We start from the raw sequence: 19,057 nt of genomic DNA on the forward strand, positions 1-19,057 counted from the left end.
TTTTTACCAATCTATATTTTCTTTTAGGCTTTAATTTCTCGGTATCTTATGCAGGTTGCTTCAGATCATTATGGTTATTCTGTTATTGTATTTGGTGAACTCATGGAATTCCATGAAACTGATTGAATGGAAGGATCTTCTGTTGTTCATACAAGTCATGTTTCTGATTTTTTGGATGAATTGGGTGTGTGAAATTGCATGGAACTGATCAAATGAACATGGAACAATGAATGGCCTAGATGTTTAAACCACATCTCGTTGGGTCCACTGTACAAAAAAAAGAAAGAAAAAAAGGTTTCAATGGATGTGCATCCACTCTTACCCATTGTTTATGTTGTTGCTCACTTAAGTTGTGGATTGGCCTCATTTTCAAGCCCATGGCTCACCATGAAAGGGTATATCTAATTCATGGGATAGGTGTCTTCAAATTTTGAGGATGTGTTGCAAGAAGAAAACCTTTACTTGATTACTGAGGTAAGTTGCTGATTTTTTATTTTTATTTTTCTGTTGATGAAGTATATTAAACAGCATGATTTAGGTCTTCATCAAGTTGCTGATAAAGTTACATTTGTTGCCAGGCTATTATCATTTTGCAAAAATATTTTAGACCAATGAAATTTTAATATGACTGAAATGGACGGACAGCTGAAGGAAGCTGGTTGTCTTCATTTTCATTTTCTAAAATTTTGTTTGTCTTTTGCCTTTTGAACATGCATAGAATCCTACAAGGAATTGGGAAAATACAGACCAATCTTAGACTTCTTATTGACATTCTATTTGGTTGTAAACAGGGGCACCTTCTGTGATTTGAAGCTTCATCTCATCATCAATAATGCCAGGTTTTCTCTTTTAAGTCACTAGATAAAACCCAAGATTTCTGCACCCATATTCACTCTACAACAGTCATTACTGTCTGACTGTTGCACCCTTCGTGTATTCCAGATCATATAAATGATGGGCCACATTCAAATATTGCATCAATATAGCCTATCTAATGAGTATATTGTTGTAATTTTCTCCCCAAGTGATCTTTGAAATATGAATCACGTTTTTCACAGCTCATATGTTTAGACTGAGATGATAAATTGTAGGAAAATAAAGATGGTGTATGCAAACATTTCTTGTATATCAGTCCCTCGGGAGGACATGTTGCGAGGGAAGGTGGATTGTCTGTTGACACCCTTGTGAGCTGACTTGGCATGATTTGATTGAGTCGCGTGTTGATGATAGAAATGGAAGAGTGGATTAGATGTGCCTTGGCCTCATCTAAGATGGTGCAACCCTTACCTTGAGGCCCACTTTGATGAATGTATTCATGATGCCCATCTATTTTGCTAGGTCATTTTAGCTTATGAGCTCATAAATGAAAATAAATGTGAGCTGTTGCTATGTTTTCTTTGTAAAACATCTGCTTCTTAGCTACCTATTGAAAGTTTAGGGCTTCTCCAATCTGGGAGATTTCTGGTTCATGACCTGTTAACAGTGAAGGGCATCATATCATTGGATTGAATCACAGTACTGTGGGCTCACATGTACAAACTTAAATCCTAATCAAACATATGACCGGAGCATTGCATAATACCTCTTTTTAGAATTAAAGAAAAAACAACCCCTCTTTGACTAGCCACCATTAAAATTTAAATCCTGCCCATATTTACATAGCTCAATCCATCCAAAGGTATAACAATAAAAAAGATACCATCCCACACATCAATACCAAAGTACACAACATACAATATAAGATACCCATGATTTCAAAAAGTAACCTACATAATTTTCTAGTTGAGGGAATGTGCATTTTCTAGTTGAGGGAATGACCAAAATGCAGAAATTGTGAGTTGAATGGATATACCCCTGATGGCATAAATATATCATTGTTTGTTACTTCTTTTGTTCATGAAGTGTCTGTCTTGCTCATATACTGCAGGGTACTAAGAAATTACTTGATTTCTGACATAATCCCACAATATATTGGGACAATGACAAATCTGAAATCCTTGTAAGTTACTTTGGACAAATCTTTTATACATGGCCTTTATATATTTCTTTTCCCATGCCATTGAGTGCTGACTAGGCATTGTTAGATGCACAATATTCTTAAGTTTGGATGGTCAACTCTAAATTAAGTGATGAAAACATAAAATGAAAGTTGAATATTCAGCTCCATGAGTTGACATGCAAATCACGACCACTGTCCAGACAACTGTTTCATGGTTTGAAAGAAGTTAAATTAGGAAGGGAAGTGCAAAACTGAAGTGATTCGACGACAAATTCATGGTGATTTGGCCTTTCACTTTCATTTCTATGTTTATTTTTCTGTGTACTGGCTAATCCATCATGCTACTGGACAAGGAAAATCCTTTTGTGCATTCCATGTTCTTTACAATATACTACAGTCTTCAATCTCATGGCCTGCTATGGATGAGAACACGCATTGAATACATGTAACTTACAAATTCATTTCAGAGAGAATCTTCCCCAGTTTTTTTCTAATGATAATTTTCTCTTGTAGATAACTTACCTTTAGCAATTTGACAGGAGAAATTCCAAGCAGCTTTTCAAGACTCTCAGCGCTAGATTATATGTAAGAAAATAGTCATTCATTACCAAAATTTCACTGATTCTCTTGCTAGATACTTCAGGAAAATGGACAATCCTTCTGTAATTTTTGGACCCTCAATAATGCTTTAGTGATATTTTTGTCGCAAATTAGAAATCCGTCTCATGATATATATTGCTTTTAATGTAGGTATCTTACTAGCAACATGCTGACTGGGGTCATACCCTCTTGGGTCTGAGGTTGCAACCATTACTTGTATTACTCAGTAAATCTCAAATTACATTTCACTGGCAACAGGATCTGTATATTTGATGGCTTCTTTTTCCATGCATGTTAATGTTTTGTTAAACTCTCTTGTGAGATTACTTTAGGCCTTTCAGATTCCTACTGGGTTATTATTTTTTCCACTCCTGAAAAGGCATAAACATAGCATTGCATGATGCTGTCTTGCACAGACTTATCTTACAACAATTTTACCAGGCCTGATATAACCCAATGCTCAGCAGGAAACTTGTAAGAACAATAATTTTCCACACTTTGTTTGTTTTCCTTTTCTCGGAGTGCTATGTCCTTAGTTTTTCTCTTTCATGGATGTTCCTCTCTATTCATATGCAGGAATTTTGCTCTATCCTTTGGTAGTTCTTATTTCCTTTGCTTCTATTATAAATTCTGTTTATTCTTTCTGTCATTACACTGATTGTTTCAAAGATTTTATTTCGAATGGAGCTTGGATATTAGGAACAATGTGTGATCTAGGTTGTATGAATGAAACTATAATAGTTATCAATTGCATCTGGTTTATCTACTTAATGTTAACCATCATTTTATGTTGCAAAGTTACAATCAGTATCTGTTCCTGTTTCTCTAATATGTATCTAATATTGAACTAACTCACCAAGTTGTTCAAGTGTTGATATATCATCATCATACAGGAACCGGACACTTAGAATGCCTTAAATGAGAAGCAACGATAGCTAGTGAATGCCAACACTAAGGATAGAAGCATCTATGAACAAGTAAGAAAGCTTATTTCTACATGAAAAGTTAAATCTAATTAATGCTTCTTACATTGGTATGACAGTGTTGCCCACACCCAATGTGAGATGTAACCAAAATAAAATGCTTGTTATATATGTTCAACAGGCCTATTAGATATCCTTGGTCAGATATCCTTGGTGACCATCTATCTTATGGACATGTCTCTGCAGAGATCTCTTCTTATGTCTGGCAGCATTTATATTTAATGTAAATCCAGGCCTTTCATCAGGTATGTCTGGTTCCCAGTTGGATGAATGTACTTTTATGTTTGGATGGATTTTCTTGTTTGGGTTTAGATGGATGTGAATATGAATATGATGAAATATATTATATAACAGGTGTATATCAGGATGAATACGATGAAATATATTGTTAACAGGTGTATATCAGGAATTTTGAGCTAGAATAATTTTTAAAAAAGAGACTTTTAGCGACGAAAATTTTTGTAGCTAAAAGTTTTGTAATTTATTTTTAGCTGCGAAAATTTTTGCTGCTAAAAGTCTTTTACAATTTTTTAGTGACGAAAATTTTCGTCGCTAAAAGTAGAATAATTTTTTTAGTAGCGAAAATTTTCGCTGCTAAAAGTCTTGTACAGTTTTTTTAGCGACGAAAATTTTCGTCGATAAAAGTGGAACGATTTTTAGGAGCGAAAATTTTCGCTGCTAAAAGTCTTGTACAGTTTTTTCGCGACGAAAATTTTCGTCGCTAAAAAAACTGTACAGGTTTTTAGCGACGACAATTTTCGTCGCTAAAAGTTTTGTAATTTATTTTTAGCAGCGAAAATTTTTGTAGCTAAAAGTTTTGTAATTTATTTTTAGCAGCGAAAATTTTCGCTGCTAAAAGTTTTGTATAGTTTTTTTAGCGACGAAAATTTTCGTCGCTAAAAAGCTTGCATTTAGCGACGATTCGAATTCTTCGCTGATAAAACGCTTCGACGTCGGTCTTTTAGCGACGAATGTAGTGACGAAAACTTTCGTCGCTAAAACTTTTTAGCTACGAAAATTTGACTTTTAGCGACGAAAATTTTCGTTGCTAAAAGTGAGATTTCTTGTAGTGTCATTAAGTTAAAGAAGAAGTAAATAAGCTTGCTGAGAAAAAGGGCGATTAAATTTGAAGTCTAAATCTACATTTGAGCACAAGTCAGTGTGCACAAAACGTTGTGCGCGAAATGTTGCGCACGAAATGTTTATGCACAAGATATTGTGCGCTACCTGTCATTGTGCGCTAAATTTTGATTGAGAGCGGAGAAGTGTTGCGCGCCAAGTCTTGTTGTGCGGGATAGGTGTTGTGCGGCGCACAACGCTGTTGGCGCACAACGCTGATTGGCGTGAAGAATGACTTGATGTGCAGAAAGTGTGAAGCAGGCAAAAAATGAAGTGTATGAAAAGAATAGAAGTCCTATATTTATAGGTGAGCTTTTGACCATTGTGCACAAAACGTTATATGAAAAGTGTTGCATGCAACTCGATGAGAGCAAATGATTGTGCGTTAAACTCATTGTGCACTAAAATCATTGTGCGCTAAAGAATTTAATGAAGTGCACAATGAAGAAAAGGAAAGCTAAAATTCATTATAAAAACTGAAGTATTAATCCTATATTATTTATTTTGTAGATAAAATAAAAAATGCAGGATCAAGGGGGCATTTGTTAAGGTATAAAAAGAGAGAGAAAGATAGCAGAAGATCATTGTGCGCAGATAGCTATTGTGCACAGATCACTTTTGTGCGCAGATAGCTATTATGCGTAGATATTCATTGTGCACGGGAGCTGTTGTGCGACAAGAGGAGTTAATTCGCATAATGAAGCCGCACAAAGGAATCCGCACAATGAAGCCGCACAAAGGAATTCGTACAATGAAGCTCGCACAAAGAAATCCACACAGTGACTACTGGCATGTTCGCATGTGTGAGAAGGCTATAAATAACCCTTGACCCCTCAGTAGGAGGTCATTAGCAGCCAATCAAGGAGAAAAAAGAAGATTCCGAGAAGAGAGAGAGGTAGAGTCCGCATTCATTGTGCGGGACAGGTGTTGTGCGGCGCACAACACTGTTGGTGCACAACACTATTGACGCACAACAAATCTGAACGCACAACACTGTCGGGCGCACAAATCTGCCGAGCGCACAACAGTAGCGAATGCGTAACAGGCTAGACGCACAACAGGGCGGGCGTACAACACTGCTAGCGAGCGCACAACAGCCCAAGTGCACGATAATACTTAGCGCACAGCAGTGTTCAGTGCACAATAGTCTTCAATATACGACGCTTTCAACACATATTGTCTTAGTGCATGATGCCTTTATTTGTTTTCTATTACAAGTCTGGACATTTTATTTTAGATTCAAAGGAGAAAAGGATGTAAAAGAACTTGGAATGAATTAATGATGTGATTATCTTCTTTATTTTCTTTTGTTCAAAATTAAGTGAATAAGATAATTTCACAAATCGAATGCATTTGTTTCTTGTTCGAAACAACGGTAAAAAACTATCAAATAACGGTTAGTTTCTCACCAACAAAACAGTCAATTGGAGTTATGATCCTGGATCAAAACATCCAGCTACCCTAGCCTATATAAACTAAGCTTGACTGATTCATTTCATCACCACGAACCACTTGACGCACTCCCTCATATGAACCAGTAAAGCTCCAACAATTATTTAATCGAGCCAGAAAGGTTTAATACAAACCTAACCCAACAAGTTCACAAGAACCAAACCAATGTAGTGGTCTAAGCCACCAGTTTCTTTTTCTGTCTTTCTCTCTAACTTGGGAATTTCCTTTAAGCATCTGCCAACAAATTGTTTTTACAGAGTTCCAATAGTGGTTTATTCGTGCTGGCTGAATGAAGAATCACACACAAGCTCGTCCGATCCTATAAGCTATTTGACTACAACCTGTTGGTAGTCTCAATTAATTTGAGAAGGGACAAATAACACTTTAAGGACAACGTGATCACACGTGCTTCAACCTGTCCTTAATATTTTCGATTCCTTTGCTTATTTTTTACAAAAAATTTAAATCTATAATCTAAGAATATCAACAATCACAACCATCAAATTATAAATCTATAATTTGAGAATATCAACAATCCCAACCATCCATCTTTCTCATATGGGTGTGATTTGCGACCAGATCAATAGATGAATATTAATTTTCGGTGCATAATCACAATGACAATGTACACCACCCAATGAATGTACTAGATTTTATGTGCCATCTAAGGATGGGAACAAGGTTATGGTAGCTGTGCGAGAGATCCATTCACCGGTTTACAGTTTTCCTATTCTATTTGCCTCTCAACCATGCGTGTATTGGATAGATGGGAGCTTTTGGTTAGGAGATTGCCACCCCATAGCTGCGTTGTCTCAAAGTTACGCTGATCTGATCATCAATCACATAGTGTGACCTACTTGAGTTTTGCACCGGCTGAAGCTTCTGCAATATAATTAATAGGAGAAGCCACGCCAAATGGGCGTAGTGGATGTCAGGAACAATATTGAACAGGCCAAATAAAGTTTTACCTCTAACTTTTCAAAGTTCATGAAATGAAGATTGGACCCTTTTGATTAATTCACATAAAGCATTTTGATGGATACAATTACAAGTCCCATTTTAAAGTGGGGCGCGTAGAAGTTGCAATCAAAAAATTTTCTCAAGAGAATGTATGATTTGAAAACAAACCTCAATTTTCTTGAGAAAATGTCTTCGATGAACAAACATGAAAAATAGCACTTCTCCATGCTTTTGTGGAAACAAGTTTTCTCAGAAAGCGCGAAGTATTTTCTTTTCCATACTTTCCACAGATCCAAACAGGCCCGGGTCAGGTTCATGTCCCCCATTGGACAAATTTACAGAACTGGGTTTACTCAGGTCCGGGATTGATCTGTTATCTTGGGCTAAAAAAAGAGGTTTATTTGAGCCACATGCATGTACTATAGCCCATTTACACAACGGATGTGTTGAACACGTGTGATTTAATCAATCCATTTCTGTGGCCCAACTATGTAAATGCCCTTATACAAGGTGAAATGGCCTCCACCCACTAGAAATCAAGGTCCAAACACTGGAGGGGTACATTACATGCACCCCAATTTGATTAGATTGAAGTCTGGGCCCTCAAAACCTGGACTTATTTGAGCCACACGCATGTAATATAGCCTATTTACACCATGAATGTGTTGAACACGTGTGATTTAATCAATCCATTTATGTGGCCCAACCATGTAAATGCCTTTATATGATGTGGAATGGACCCGGATCCCAGTCAAAACCAAGCTCCAAATACCGGAGGGGTACTCGGCCTGTACCCCAACTCGATTAGATTGAAGTTTGGGCTTAAAAAAGGGTCAGACCTGAACACAACCATTTGACAGCCCTGACCGGCGTCTCCCACCCCAATGTTCCCCATTGCTCCTTTTGTTGTGGCCTACCTAGGTAATTGGACTTAGGTGGATTTTGAGATATAAGCCTAACTTGTGGGGCTGCTTCTAATGGACAGGGTCGAAAGAAACTGACACATTATGGCGGGTCCGTACAATTGGAAGTCTGGAACGAATGGTAATTACAGGGAGCGGATTAGGTGAGACCCCGGATCCACTGTGGGTGGGACCCCTCACTGTGGGGCCTACGAGAAGTGGTCAATTACTACTGTTTCAATTATTATGGTCCACGTTCTAGAGATTTGGATTTGCATCATTTATTGGATCATGCCCTAAAATGACCTTTCAATATAGATGGATGGTGCGGATTTAGTCACATACATCACAGTGGGCCCTACAATCAGGGGTCCCACCCACTGGATCCGGGTTCTCACTTAATCCGCTCCCAGAAAACACTAATTTCAAATCGATCAAACATAAAGCTAATACCAGGTCTGGTCCTCTCCCCGCGTGTTAGCAGTCAAAACTCCAGGTTCAAGCACGGCTCTCGTGAATTTGAAACCTTACCGAGTCACCGTCAAACTAACTCCAAACTCACGTCCTGAATTCTACATGGCTCGCCTATATATATAAACCTTCCACTCTCCATTCCCTCATCAAAATCTCCAAACCCCATATCTTCTCTAAACAAAAAACCCCACATCAAAACCAATCTCTCCTTCTTGCCAGACATGAGTCCCACTAGAATCTTTCCACTCACATCCATCATTTTTATCTTCTTGATCTCTACCTTTGGGCCCCTCGATGCATCAAGGCCCTTCTACGGAGAGTGGGGATCAAAGAATGGGATTGTCATGATACAGGCTCTCCAAAAAGGTCCCGTGCCTCCATCCGGACGTTCGGGGTGCACCAATGGGCCCGGACGTGGTGGTGGTGGCTGCCCACTTACAGCAAAGAACTATGCATCAATGTCCGCGTAGCACCACCTAGCTCTCATGGCACTGTCATCATCCGTTTGACACACACGGATGCCACCGATAGTAAAATGGGCCATCAAGATCTAGGGTCATGATGTTCTTTATTTATGACTGCTTGGGTGCATGTTTCCAAGACCAACAACATAACAAACTGACGTTTTATCTGCTCAAAAAACTTCTGTATCGTGCGAAAGCTTGTAAACACATACGATAATGATACCTCATTCCATGTATTTATGTTTATCTGCATTTTTTAAATTCTTACCATTTATTTATATGAGGCCTTTTGATTGTTAGCGTGGGCCGTTGACCATCTGTCTTTTATTATTTTTGGACTACTAATATTTAAGGCCATACAGTTTTAGGGCCACGAATAATCTTTGATTGAGGTAACGGATGGTAAAGAAGTGATCGGACCCTGCGTATGCCCATAAAATTCCACTAATTTACGTGTGTATCGCTTTGCATTTTTACATACTGATATAGAAAGTTGGTACAAGATATAATCCGTCCATCATTATGTGGGCCCTACCGTTTACATCCTACGTATTATGTATAGAAACCTGCCATGCTGAGTGGATTGGCTGGTGTACCACACACCACTGACTTGGATGGTGTGTTGACGTCACCAAGTTCTGCGGGTGCCACCATGAATTATGTGTAATATATATCCAAACCGTCCAATCATTTGGAGAACTCGTTGTAAGGATTGAGTGGAAAAATAAGACGGATCCAAAGATCAAGTATACCACAGTGGACAAAGCAGTGGGGGATTGAATGTCTACCATTGAAACTTTTGGGGTTACAAAAGTTTCGGATCAATCTGATATATTTTTTTTTCTCTTCATCTACTTTTGTGTGACTATAAGAATGGATGAGATGGAAAATAAAACTTATGGTGGCCCTGTGAATGTTTTAATGGTTAGAATCATTGCCCCCACTGCTATTTATGGTGTGGTCACTTGAGCTTTGGATATGGGAAGCCGATTGGCTGGTGTACCACACACCAGCCATATAGCCGGTGTATTGATGTAAGCAAGTTCCGTGGTTCCAATCACGAGGTATGTGTTATATCCAAACCATCTATCCATTTTGGGAGTTCGTCATAAGACTTGAGATGAAAAATAAGACAGATCTAACTATCAAGTGGACCACACTGAAAAAAGCAATGGGGGATTGAAATACTACCATTGAAACCCTTTTGTGGTCCACAGAAGTTTTGGATCAATAAGAAATTTGCTTTAGCTCTTCATCTAGGTCTTTGTGACCTTATGAACAGATTGGATGGAAAATAAATGTTATGGTGGGCTCTATGAAATTTTTAATGGTGAAAATCATTACCTTGGCTGCCATTTGTCGTGTGGTCCAATTGATCTTTGAATATGATTTATATTTTGCATAGTACTTTAAAATGATCTCGAAAATGGATAAATGGTGTGGCTATAATAAATACATCATTGTGGGGCCCATGTAACTTTGATCTCCTTTGAACCAACTATATAGCTGGTGTGTGGTAGTTATTTATGAGGAGCGGATTAGACACTGAACACTTTAGTAGCTAAGAGGCTACTGAAGTGACGTGGTGAAATAGGATTAGTTGAACGTAAGAGTCTGCTGCCTTACAATTAATGCTCTTTCTGTTAAAGCTCTATTAAGGGCGTAATTGATTTTCAGTAGTGGTGTAAATACTCATGAAATAAGTAATTATTACCATTTCACCCGTTTGAAAATCCACGGTACTTTTTGCATCGAAACCGGTTTAAAAGATTTATTAAAAAAATTTGGACTCTAAAGTGATGTATATGATAAATCCATTTCGTCCAGTCCTTTTAATACAATATTTTAAGGCATGAGTCGAAAAATGAGGTAGATTGAACACTAAAATGGCCCACACCAAAAGAAACAGTGGGCATGAGAGGTTTTTAATGGTAAGTATTTGATTCCCTTTTTCTAGTGGCGTGGTCCACTTGAGCTTTCGATATGCCTCGTTTTGTGGCTTATGTCATAAATTCATCAGGCATAATAGATTAACCGTGTAAATAAGCGATACGCATCATGGTGGGACTCACAAATATATTATGGTGCTCTCAATTTTCGTGTCAAAATTACATGTCATTAAATCAAATAAGGGGAAAAGTACAGTAAATATAGGGGAAATAATATTACATATTTTTCCTGATATTTCCTTGTGAATTGAAAAATCAAACATGCCCTACGTCTCTTTCCGTTTGGGAGTGCACACGCTGACCACGCAAACGTCATTTTCAAGTCATTTCTATCATTGGCTTCCCTGTTGAAGTGACGTTGCCACTTTCCGTGGGTGCCACCATGCATGATGTATGTATCGTATCCACACCGCCCATCCATTTGGTGAGATTATTTTAGGGCATAATCCAAAGAGTGAGAAAGATCCAAATTTCAAATGCACCCCACCGCAGAAAACAATGGAGATTGAACGCTTACCATTAAAACCTCTTTCATCCACAAAAGCTGTCGATCAAGCTAATATTTATGCTTTAAGTTATTCCATGTCTTTTTTAACTTATAAAAAAGTTGGATCTCAAATAAACATCATTGTTGGCCCTAGGAAGGTTTCAACGGTGGTTATCACTATCCCACTTTTTTCTCTGGTGGGATCCACTTGAACTTTGGATCAGCCTAATTCTTTGGTTCACTCTCTAAAATGATCTCTCCAAATGGATGGATGGTGTGGATCCAATACATACATCATGATAGGGCTCAAAGAACGTCTAACATTTCCTGAGCACGTAATAAATACTAAGGGAGACTGTAAATAGCTGTGAAATCAAAAAACAAACACACCCTAAAATAATCTTGCTGTGGATATAATAAATATATCATTGTATGCCCAATGCAACTTTGATCTCATTTGAATAATTCGTACAGCCCGGTGCTCGAGGAGCATCAGCAGTCATATTCTCAAGACATGTCCACACACCAGCCAGGTCGGTATAGTGTGGTACACCAGCCAATCCGCTTCCCTACGTACACAGCGAGGCCCATCATTTAAACTGTCGGGCCATTAAAAAATACTTCGGTCCAAATGCTAAGGTCCAAACGTATTCTTATTGCAATTGGGCTGGACGTATTATGGGAAAAAATCTTTTCAATGCATATTGTTGGTCTCAAGTCTTAGAAGGAGACCAATTAATGTAGCAAAGCAAAAGGCATGATTCACTGTCAAGTAGGGTTCCTTTAACGTGGGGTCCCTTTTTTTTTTATGGTCCAAGTCATAAATCTAGTAAGACCCACTTCGGACAAGTGATGCTCTCCAATATTTAGGCCATTTGATATGGCTGCTTAAAAATAGTAAGCAGCCACCAAAAATGTAGTATCAGCCCATGATCATTGGAGAAAAGGCCAATTATTAAAGGTTTGGGATCTTCTAATTAGGGGAATTTATTAGGCATCCTCTATAAAATTGACCAATATATGAACAGTGTGGATCATCAAACCATGTATTTTCCAAATGTAGAGCGCGTCGTGGACAGTTTCATGACCAAGATGGAATAAAAAAAGGCTCAGTCAATGACAGAAGTGATCTGAACCATCAGACCTTAAATCAGGTGTATCTCACAATCCGAAATGAGTTATTGGGCATAAAATATATGATTTTATGGTAGAACGAGCTACTTTAGCCACCCAACCCTGCTATGCTGGGTTGCGTAAGCCAGATTTGCGAAATACCACCAGATTGACGGTCATTTCCCTATTTTAATTCTATTTTTACTTTGAATAGTAAGCTTTAACTTACTATTTATAGTAAGTTGCAAATTCGGGGAGTTTTAGTTGTAGTTTGATTCTGATTTCTCCCCCATTGCTTAGTACCCCTAATTAAAGGGTTATGAACTCATTTATTTCATTCATCAGTCAAATTAAGAATTTATTAAAATTTATTTCTATTCTTCTTGCTTTCTTTCCATGTGGATTTGAGAAGTCCTTGCGAGGAGTCCACATAAGTTCCGTCTTCCCTGCATCATTTGCTAGGTGATCAAGATCTAATAAGTGATTCTTTAGCTTTTGACGAAGAACTCCAATGCTTCACAATCGTACGAAGATAAGGTAAAGGCAGGAACTATCAGAGCTACTAATGGGCCGGGTCTAGTAAAAAAGGCTCCGGATGTGTTCAATAATTGAGTATGTAATCTAGCCCAAGATCCAACCCACTAACATTTGGGTTGGGTTTTGGTTGGGTCGCTGAAGAAATTAGCCGACCAATTTATTAAATGGATCAGCTATTTTGGTTTGGGCCTGCTCCAATAAGCTGACCCATTTCTTGGGTGGGTGGATATGATGGAAGCGGATTGGCTGGTGTACCGCATACCACTGATGTGGCTGTGTTGACGTCACCAAGTTCTATAGGTCCCATCATGACTTATTAGTTATATCCAAACCATCCATTCACTTGGTGAACATGTCATAAGGCTCTACACAAAAAATAAGATAGATCCAAAAATCGAGTGGACCACGCTGTAAAAAGCACCGGAGGATTGAACGCGCACCATTGAAATTCTTTTGGGGTCACAGAAATTTTGGATCAACATGATATTTGTTTTTATCTTCATCCAGGTATGTGTGACCTTATGAACAGATTGGATGGAAAGTAAAAATTACGGTGGGCCCTAGGAATATGTTTGAACAGTGAAAATCATTGTCCCCACTGCTATTCACGGTGTGGTCCACTTGAGCCTTGAAAATTACTCATCTTTGGGTTCAAGATCTAAAATGATCATGCCAAATGGATAAACAGTGTAGATATTATAAATACATCATTGGGGGCCCATGTAACTTTGATCTACTTTGAACCGTCCGTGCAACTCGGAGCTCGAGGAGCGTCTGCTCTCGTCTTCACACGACATGGACCTACACCAGCTAGGTTGCTGGTGTGTGGTACACCAGCCAATCCGCTTCCGTTCGTAAGATTTTTTATTTTTTTAAAAACGTGGAGGGAAAACATAAAAGGAAGATTGATCCAAAACCTCTGTGGCCTCCAGAATTTTTAAACGTTAACGGTAGCCTTCATTAATTCACACTATTTTCCATGATATGGTACATTTGAACTTCGCATATGCTTTAATTTTTGGCTCAAATCTTAAATTATCTGGAAAGATGGTTGGATGGAGTGGATAAAACATTAAATTATCTAGTTTCTTACCCAAGCTAACACCAGGTCTGGTCCTCGCCCCGCGTGTTAGCAGTCAAACTCAACTGCTGCGGGTATCACAGCACCTATCCACGTCTTTGTTGAGAACCCGAGTTTCTTACCCAAGCTAATACCAGGTCTGGTCCTCGCCCCGCGTGTTAGCAGTCAAACTCAGGTTCAAGCTCCGCTCCCGTGAATTTTAAGTCTTACCAAGTCGTAGTCAATCCAACTCCAAATTCACGTCCTGAATTCGACATCGCCCGCCCATATATAAACCTTCCACCCTCCTATCTTTCCCTCATCAAAATCTTCAAATCCCAGATAAAAACCCTCAAAATCTTCAAAAAGAAAAACTCCACATCTTCTTTAAGCAAAACCCCACATCAAAACCAATCTCTTCTTCCTTGGCAGAGATGAGTCTAACTAGAATTTTACCAATCGCATCCATCATTTTTATCTTCTTGATCTCTAGCTTTGGGCCACTAGACGCATCAAGGCCATTCAACGGAGAGTGGGGATCGAAGAATGGCATTGTCATGCTACAGGCTCTCCAGAAAGGCCCTGTGCCACCGTCTGGACGTTCGGGGTGCACCAACGGGCCCGGACGTGGTGGTGGTGGCTGCCCACTTACAGTAAAGAACTATGCAGTCAATGTCCGCGTATCACCACCTAGCTCTCATGACACTGCCATCATCCGTTTGAGACACACGGATGCCACCGATAGCAAAACAGGTCATCAAGATCTAGGGTCGTGATGTTCTTTAATGATGACTGCTTGGGTCATGTATCCAAGACCAACAACACAACAAACTGACGTTTTGTCTGCTCAAACCTCCGTATTGTGCGAAAGCTTGTAAACACATACGATGATGAGACCTCATTCCTTGTATTTATGGACATCTGCATTTTTTAAATTCTTACCATTTATTTAACCGAGGCCTTTTTGATTGTGAATGTAGACCGTTGATTATTTTATGTTAACCAACGGTCTTTTATTATTATTGAACTATGAATATTTATGCCCATACAATTTTGGGGTTACAAATCATCTTCATTGGAAGTATTCCAACGAATGGTAAAGACCCTATCTAATGTAAGGCGTGCCACATATGTATTCTTTGCATGACTAGACCAAAAGAAATCGAAACAAAAGCTGAAGGTATGTACTCTCCAGTCTTTTATTATTATAGGACTATGAATATTTAAGCTCATACAATTTTGGGGTTACGAATAATCTTTGTTGGAAGTATTCCAACAAATGGTAAAAACCTGATATGATATAAGACATGCCAGGATGCATTCTTTGCATGACCATACCAAAGGAAACTCAGACAAAAGCGGAAGTAGTCTGTCAAATCCAAGCAAAGTCCTATGTAAGGCAAGACATAACAGAGCCTAAAGTGTGTTGAGTTCAAAGAAATTCATTTCAGAAAGGGAGAAATCGTCGTTCAAAGTTTAGACCATTAATCATCCATAACTTTTAATCCCGACGTCGTCACGTACCACATGACCTATCAATCTATATCTAACTATATGCTTCCAAGGTCAACCTACCCATTGCGCTGGCTAGATGCATCCATTTCACCAAATAATCCACCCCTGATCCAACACTATGACCTTTAGAAAATAAAATAAAATAAAAAATTACTATTTTTAGAAATTTTATTTTTGTTGTGTTTTGGAGTTTTAAGAATTTATTTCTTTTTAGAAGTTGTTGTAAAAACCAAAAATATTCTAATTAGGTTTATCTAGACTTTTTATTTTCAGCAAATTAGGTTTTAAAACAATTTTACTAAAATTAGAAAATTAAGCTTTAGAAGAGTTACGATAGAATTAAGAAATTAGGATTTAAAAGAGTTCTACTATTTTGGGTAATTTTGAACTAGGATTTAAATTTTCTTTATTAGTAGGGTAATCGAGATATCATACACATATTATTCAATAAAATACATAAATTTTCTCTCTTATTTTCTTGTGGACTCAAGAATTCTTCTTGTGGATTTTAGGTTTTAATCACTTGAAGAAGATGATGACCTTTGGATCTCTTATTGTTTCACACTCATCTCTGCGTTAGTTGGTATCAAAGTACGGTTTTTCTTCAATTTGATGGAATTTAACGATGGTGCAAGCAAAAATCCCATGGACAATGCTCTAGGGAATAATCTATGATAGCGGTGATTTTTAAAGCTTTTTAGCGAGAGAATCTGCAAGCTATGCAAGGATTACAGGTAGCGATCGACCATTTGATGGAGTGCTTAAGACAAACCCTGTTTGTGATGATGAGTGGTCTGAGGTTGACATTGAGGCTTGCGGTCATCTTATTTGTGTTGTTATATTAGTGGAAAATCGCAGACCACCACCCCAGTAAATCGAGCAAGATGGAGAAGGATGACGACTGAACTATCGTCCATTGTCGCCGCGTAGCATCTCAACCATTCTCCTTGTTCGTTGCAAACATCCCTTTCCACTTTGGCGCTACCAACATCAAACCCATCTTCTCCAAGTTCAGAGATATTAACGATATCTTCGTCCCCACTTTAAAGAGCTCTACTAGGAGTAGGGGGTATGGATTTGTCAGATTCTACTAGAGGGAGAATGCTCAAATTGCCATAGATAAACTTCAAGGAACTTAGTTAGGCGGGCATTCTCTTATCATCCAAGCAGCTCAATCTCGACATTCAACCTCTCGCGGCCCCCATAAAAGCTTTGCCCAAGCCCTACTTTCATCCCAACCTTCTCCCCATTAACCTCCCCTTTCTTTGCCCCTACAACCCAACACGGCATTCTCAGACAAGGTGAACTTCTCAATCCTAATTCCAACAACAATCTCTGCATCTCGGCGAAGACAACTCTCCAATGTGTTTATTGGAGAGTCCATGCTCCCTTCCTACTCTGTTATCCAACTGATGGACGCCCTCAGGGTTTCCCCTTTTGGTGCTTCGAAGGTGGATATTACAAGGTTTCATCTCAATCCTTTCTTCTCTCCTTCCATACCAGAGAAGAGGCACTAGCTTTCCAGCGTGATTCCCTTCTCCATCATTCGATGGGGCTAAGCTCAATAGCTCCTTGGAATCCGTCAGCGGTCTCTACCAACAGTGGGATCTAGATTCATATTCAGGGAATCCCTCTCCATGCCTGGTGCAAGCAAACCATAGAACAGATAGCCAGCCTCTTTGGCGTGATTGTTGGGATTGACCCACTCGCCCTCTCATCCTCCTTTCTCATGTTTGCCCAGGTCAAGATTATTCCAGCTTCAGGCTTGGATCTTACTGTGATTATGGATCTTGAAGTCGACAGACTTTCCTTCCCAATTGTTACCACCATTGAGCCACCAATCCTAGCCAGAGATTCCCTTCCCACTGGGCCGTCAGACAACCCACAACATCAGAGAACTTTAGATGCTCAACGTTTTGTCCAACCCCCACCCTCTATTCATACAGCTTCGGCCTCTCTCCTCATCACTCCTATTCCCCCATCTATTCCTACACCCCCACACAATGTGCACATCACCACCAACCAACAACCAGCGTCAGGCAGTGATAATCCATCTTTTGGCAATCTTCCAACTCCCCCTGGAGAACTAGAGGTGCCAGCTTCTAGCCCCTCTCACCAGAGCATCCCATGCAGATCAAGTGCTCGACCCATTGCCTCACCACCGCATAACAAGTAAAACCAGCACACACCTACTCTTCTTAACTCATCAACTCCATCCATAATTCAAACCATCCCCTCTTTCACCCATACCACTCCTACTTACCAGTCCAACAGCCCTCAGCCTTCCCAAACCATTCACATACTAGCCAGCCCACCCCTTCTTTTTTTTTTTCAAAAAAGAATTTTTCATTTCATATAGAAAAAACAAGAACAAGGGACAACACCAAGGCAGCCTGCTAGATGAAATGTCCTAGCAGGGGCCCAGGGACAAAAAAACCACAAAGCTGCACAAAAAGAAACTATCTACACTCTCTCAGGGACCCCAGCCCCACTTTATCCAAGAAGGTCAGGCCTAGAGTAACCCGAGGGAGGTCTTTGGTGGCCGAGTAGTTAACGTTGACCTGGCTGGAGCTGCCCAGACGAGCCACGGTATCCACCGGAGCATTTCCTTCTCTGAAAATGGCTCTAAAGATAGAGGAGGAAGAGTGACTCGAATTAGCAATCTGGTTCAACCACAGCTTCCACTTCGAAGATGAGAGGGAAACCCCATTAATCATACCCACTACTAATCTTGAATCCGTTTCCACCTCCACAGCTTTCAGCCCAGAGGAGGTGCAAAGGGAGAGGCCATCAGAAATGGCCCTGAGCTCTGCTGCATTGTTTGGGCCAACCCCATAGCCCCTAGAGAACGCGAAGATCAACTCCCTGCTCTCATTTCTACAAATCCCCCCACCCCCGGAAGGGTGAGGATTACCCAGCGCCGACTCGTCGGTGTTCAGCTTGTACCAACCCGCGGGAGGGGGGATCCGCCGCACTACCCGAAACTGAACTCGGGGTTTGAACGAAGCTCCCGAGCAGGAGAGGACACTGAAAGCGACCAGGATATGCGGCGGATGGTGGCCGAGATAGAGATTTGGGTACCCTCGAAGCAGCATGCATTTCTAGCTTTCCAGATTTCCCAAATAATAACCAGCGGGGCCATCCTACGAAAAGCCTTGCTGCTAGGCACTTGGGCTGGAGCCGACCACCATTGAGCGCATCTAGCATACAAGTTGAGAGCTTGCAAGTGGGGAATACAGGCTTGGCGACTAAAATGCTCCCAGATTTTTTCCACAAGAAAGCCATGGAGGAATAGATGGTCTAAAGATTCAAGTGCCAGGCTGAACAGCGGAGAGGCGGGGTAGCAGGAACATTTTGAGGCCATCTGGATTCCTTTGGCCTAGACGTTAACGTCGACTGGAACCGCAGCTTGAATAAGGTTCCAGGCAAACAATTCAATTTTC

The 19,057-nt window shown here is 39.8% G+C and overlaps 1 protein-coding gene across 1 annotated transcript; it reads right to left on the minus strand.

Moving 5' to 3' along the window:
• Nucleotides 1-18,073: 18,073 nt before the first annotated feature.
• Nucleotides 18,074-18,709, minus strand: LOC131249721 (uncharacterized). The gene has a single exon (XM_058250492.1). It carries the CDS (start codon nt 18,707-18,709, stop codon nt 18,074-18,076), a length of 636 nt encoding a protein of 211 aa, XP_058106475.1.
• Between the last annotated feature and the right edge of the window lie 348 nt (nt 18,710-19,057).

The sequence above is a fragment of the Magnolia sinica genome, chromosome 6 (assembly GCF_029962835.1).
Source record: "Magnolia sinica isolate HGM2019 chromosome 6, MsV1, whole genome shotgun sequence".
NCBI classification, from domain to species: domain Eukaryota; kingdom Viridiplantae; phylum Streptophyta; class Magnoliopsida; order Magnoliales; family Magnoliaceae; genus Magnolia; species Magnolia sinica.

What these genes read in the sequence shown, in the direction of transcription:
- LOC131249721 (XM_058250492.1), bottom strand. Translation starts at nt 18,709, where the DNA reads ATGCTGCTTCGAGGGTACCCAAATCTCTATCTCGGCCACCATCCGCCG.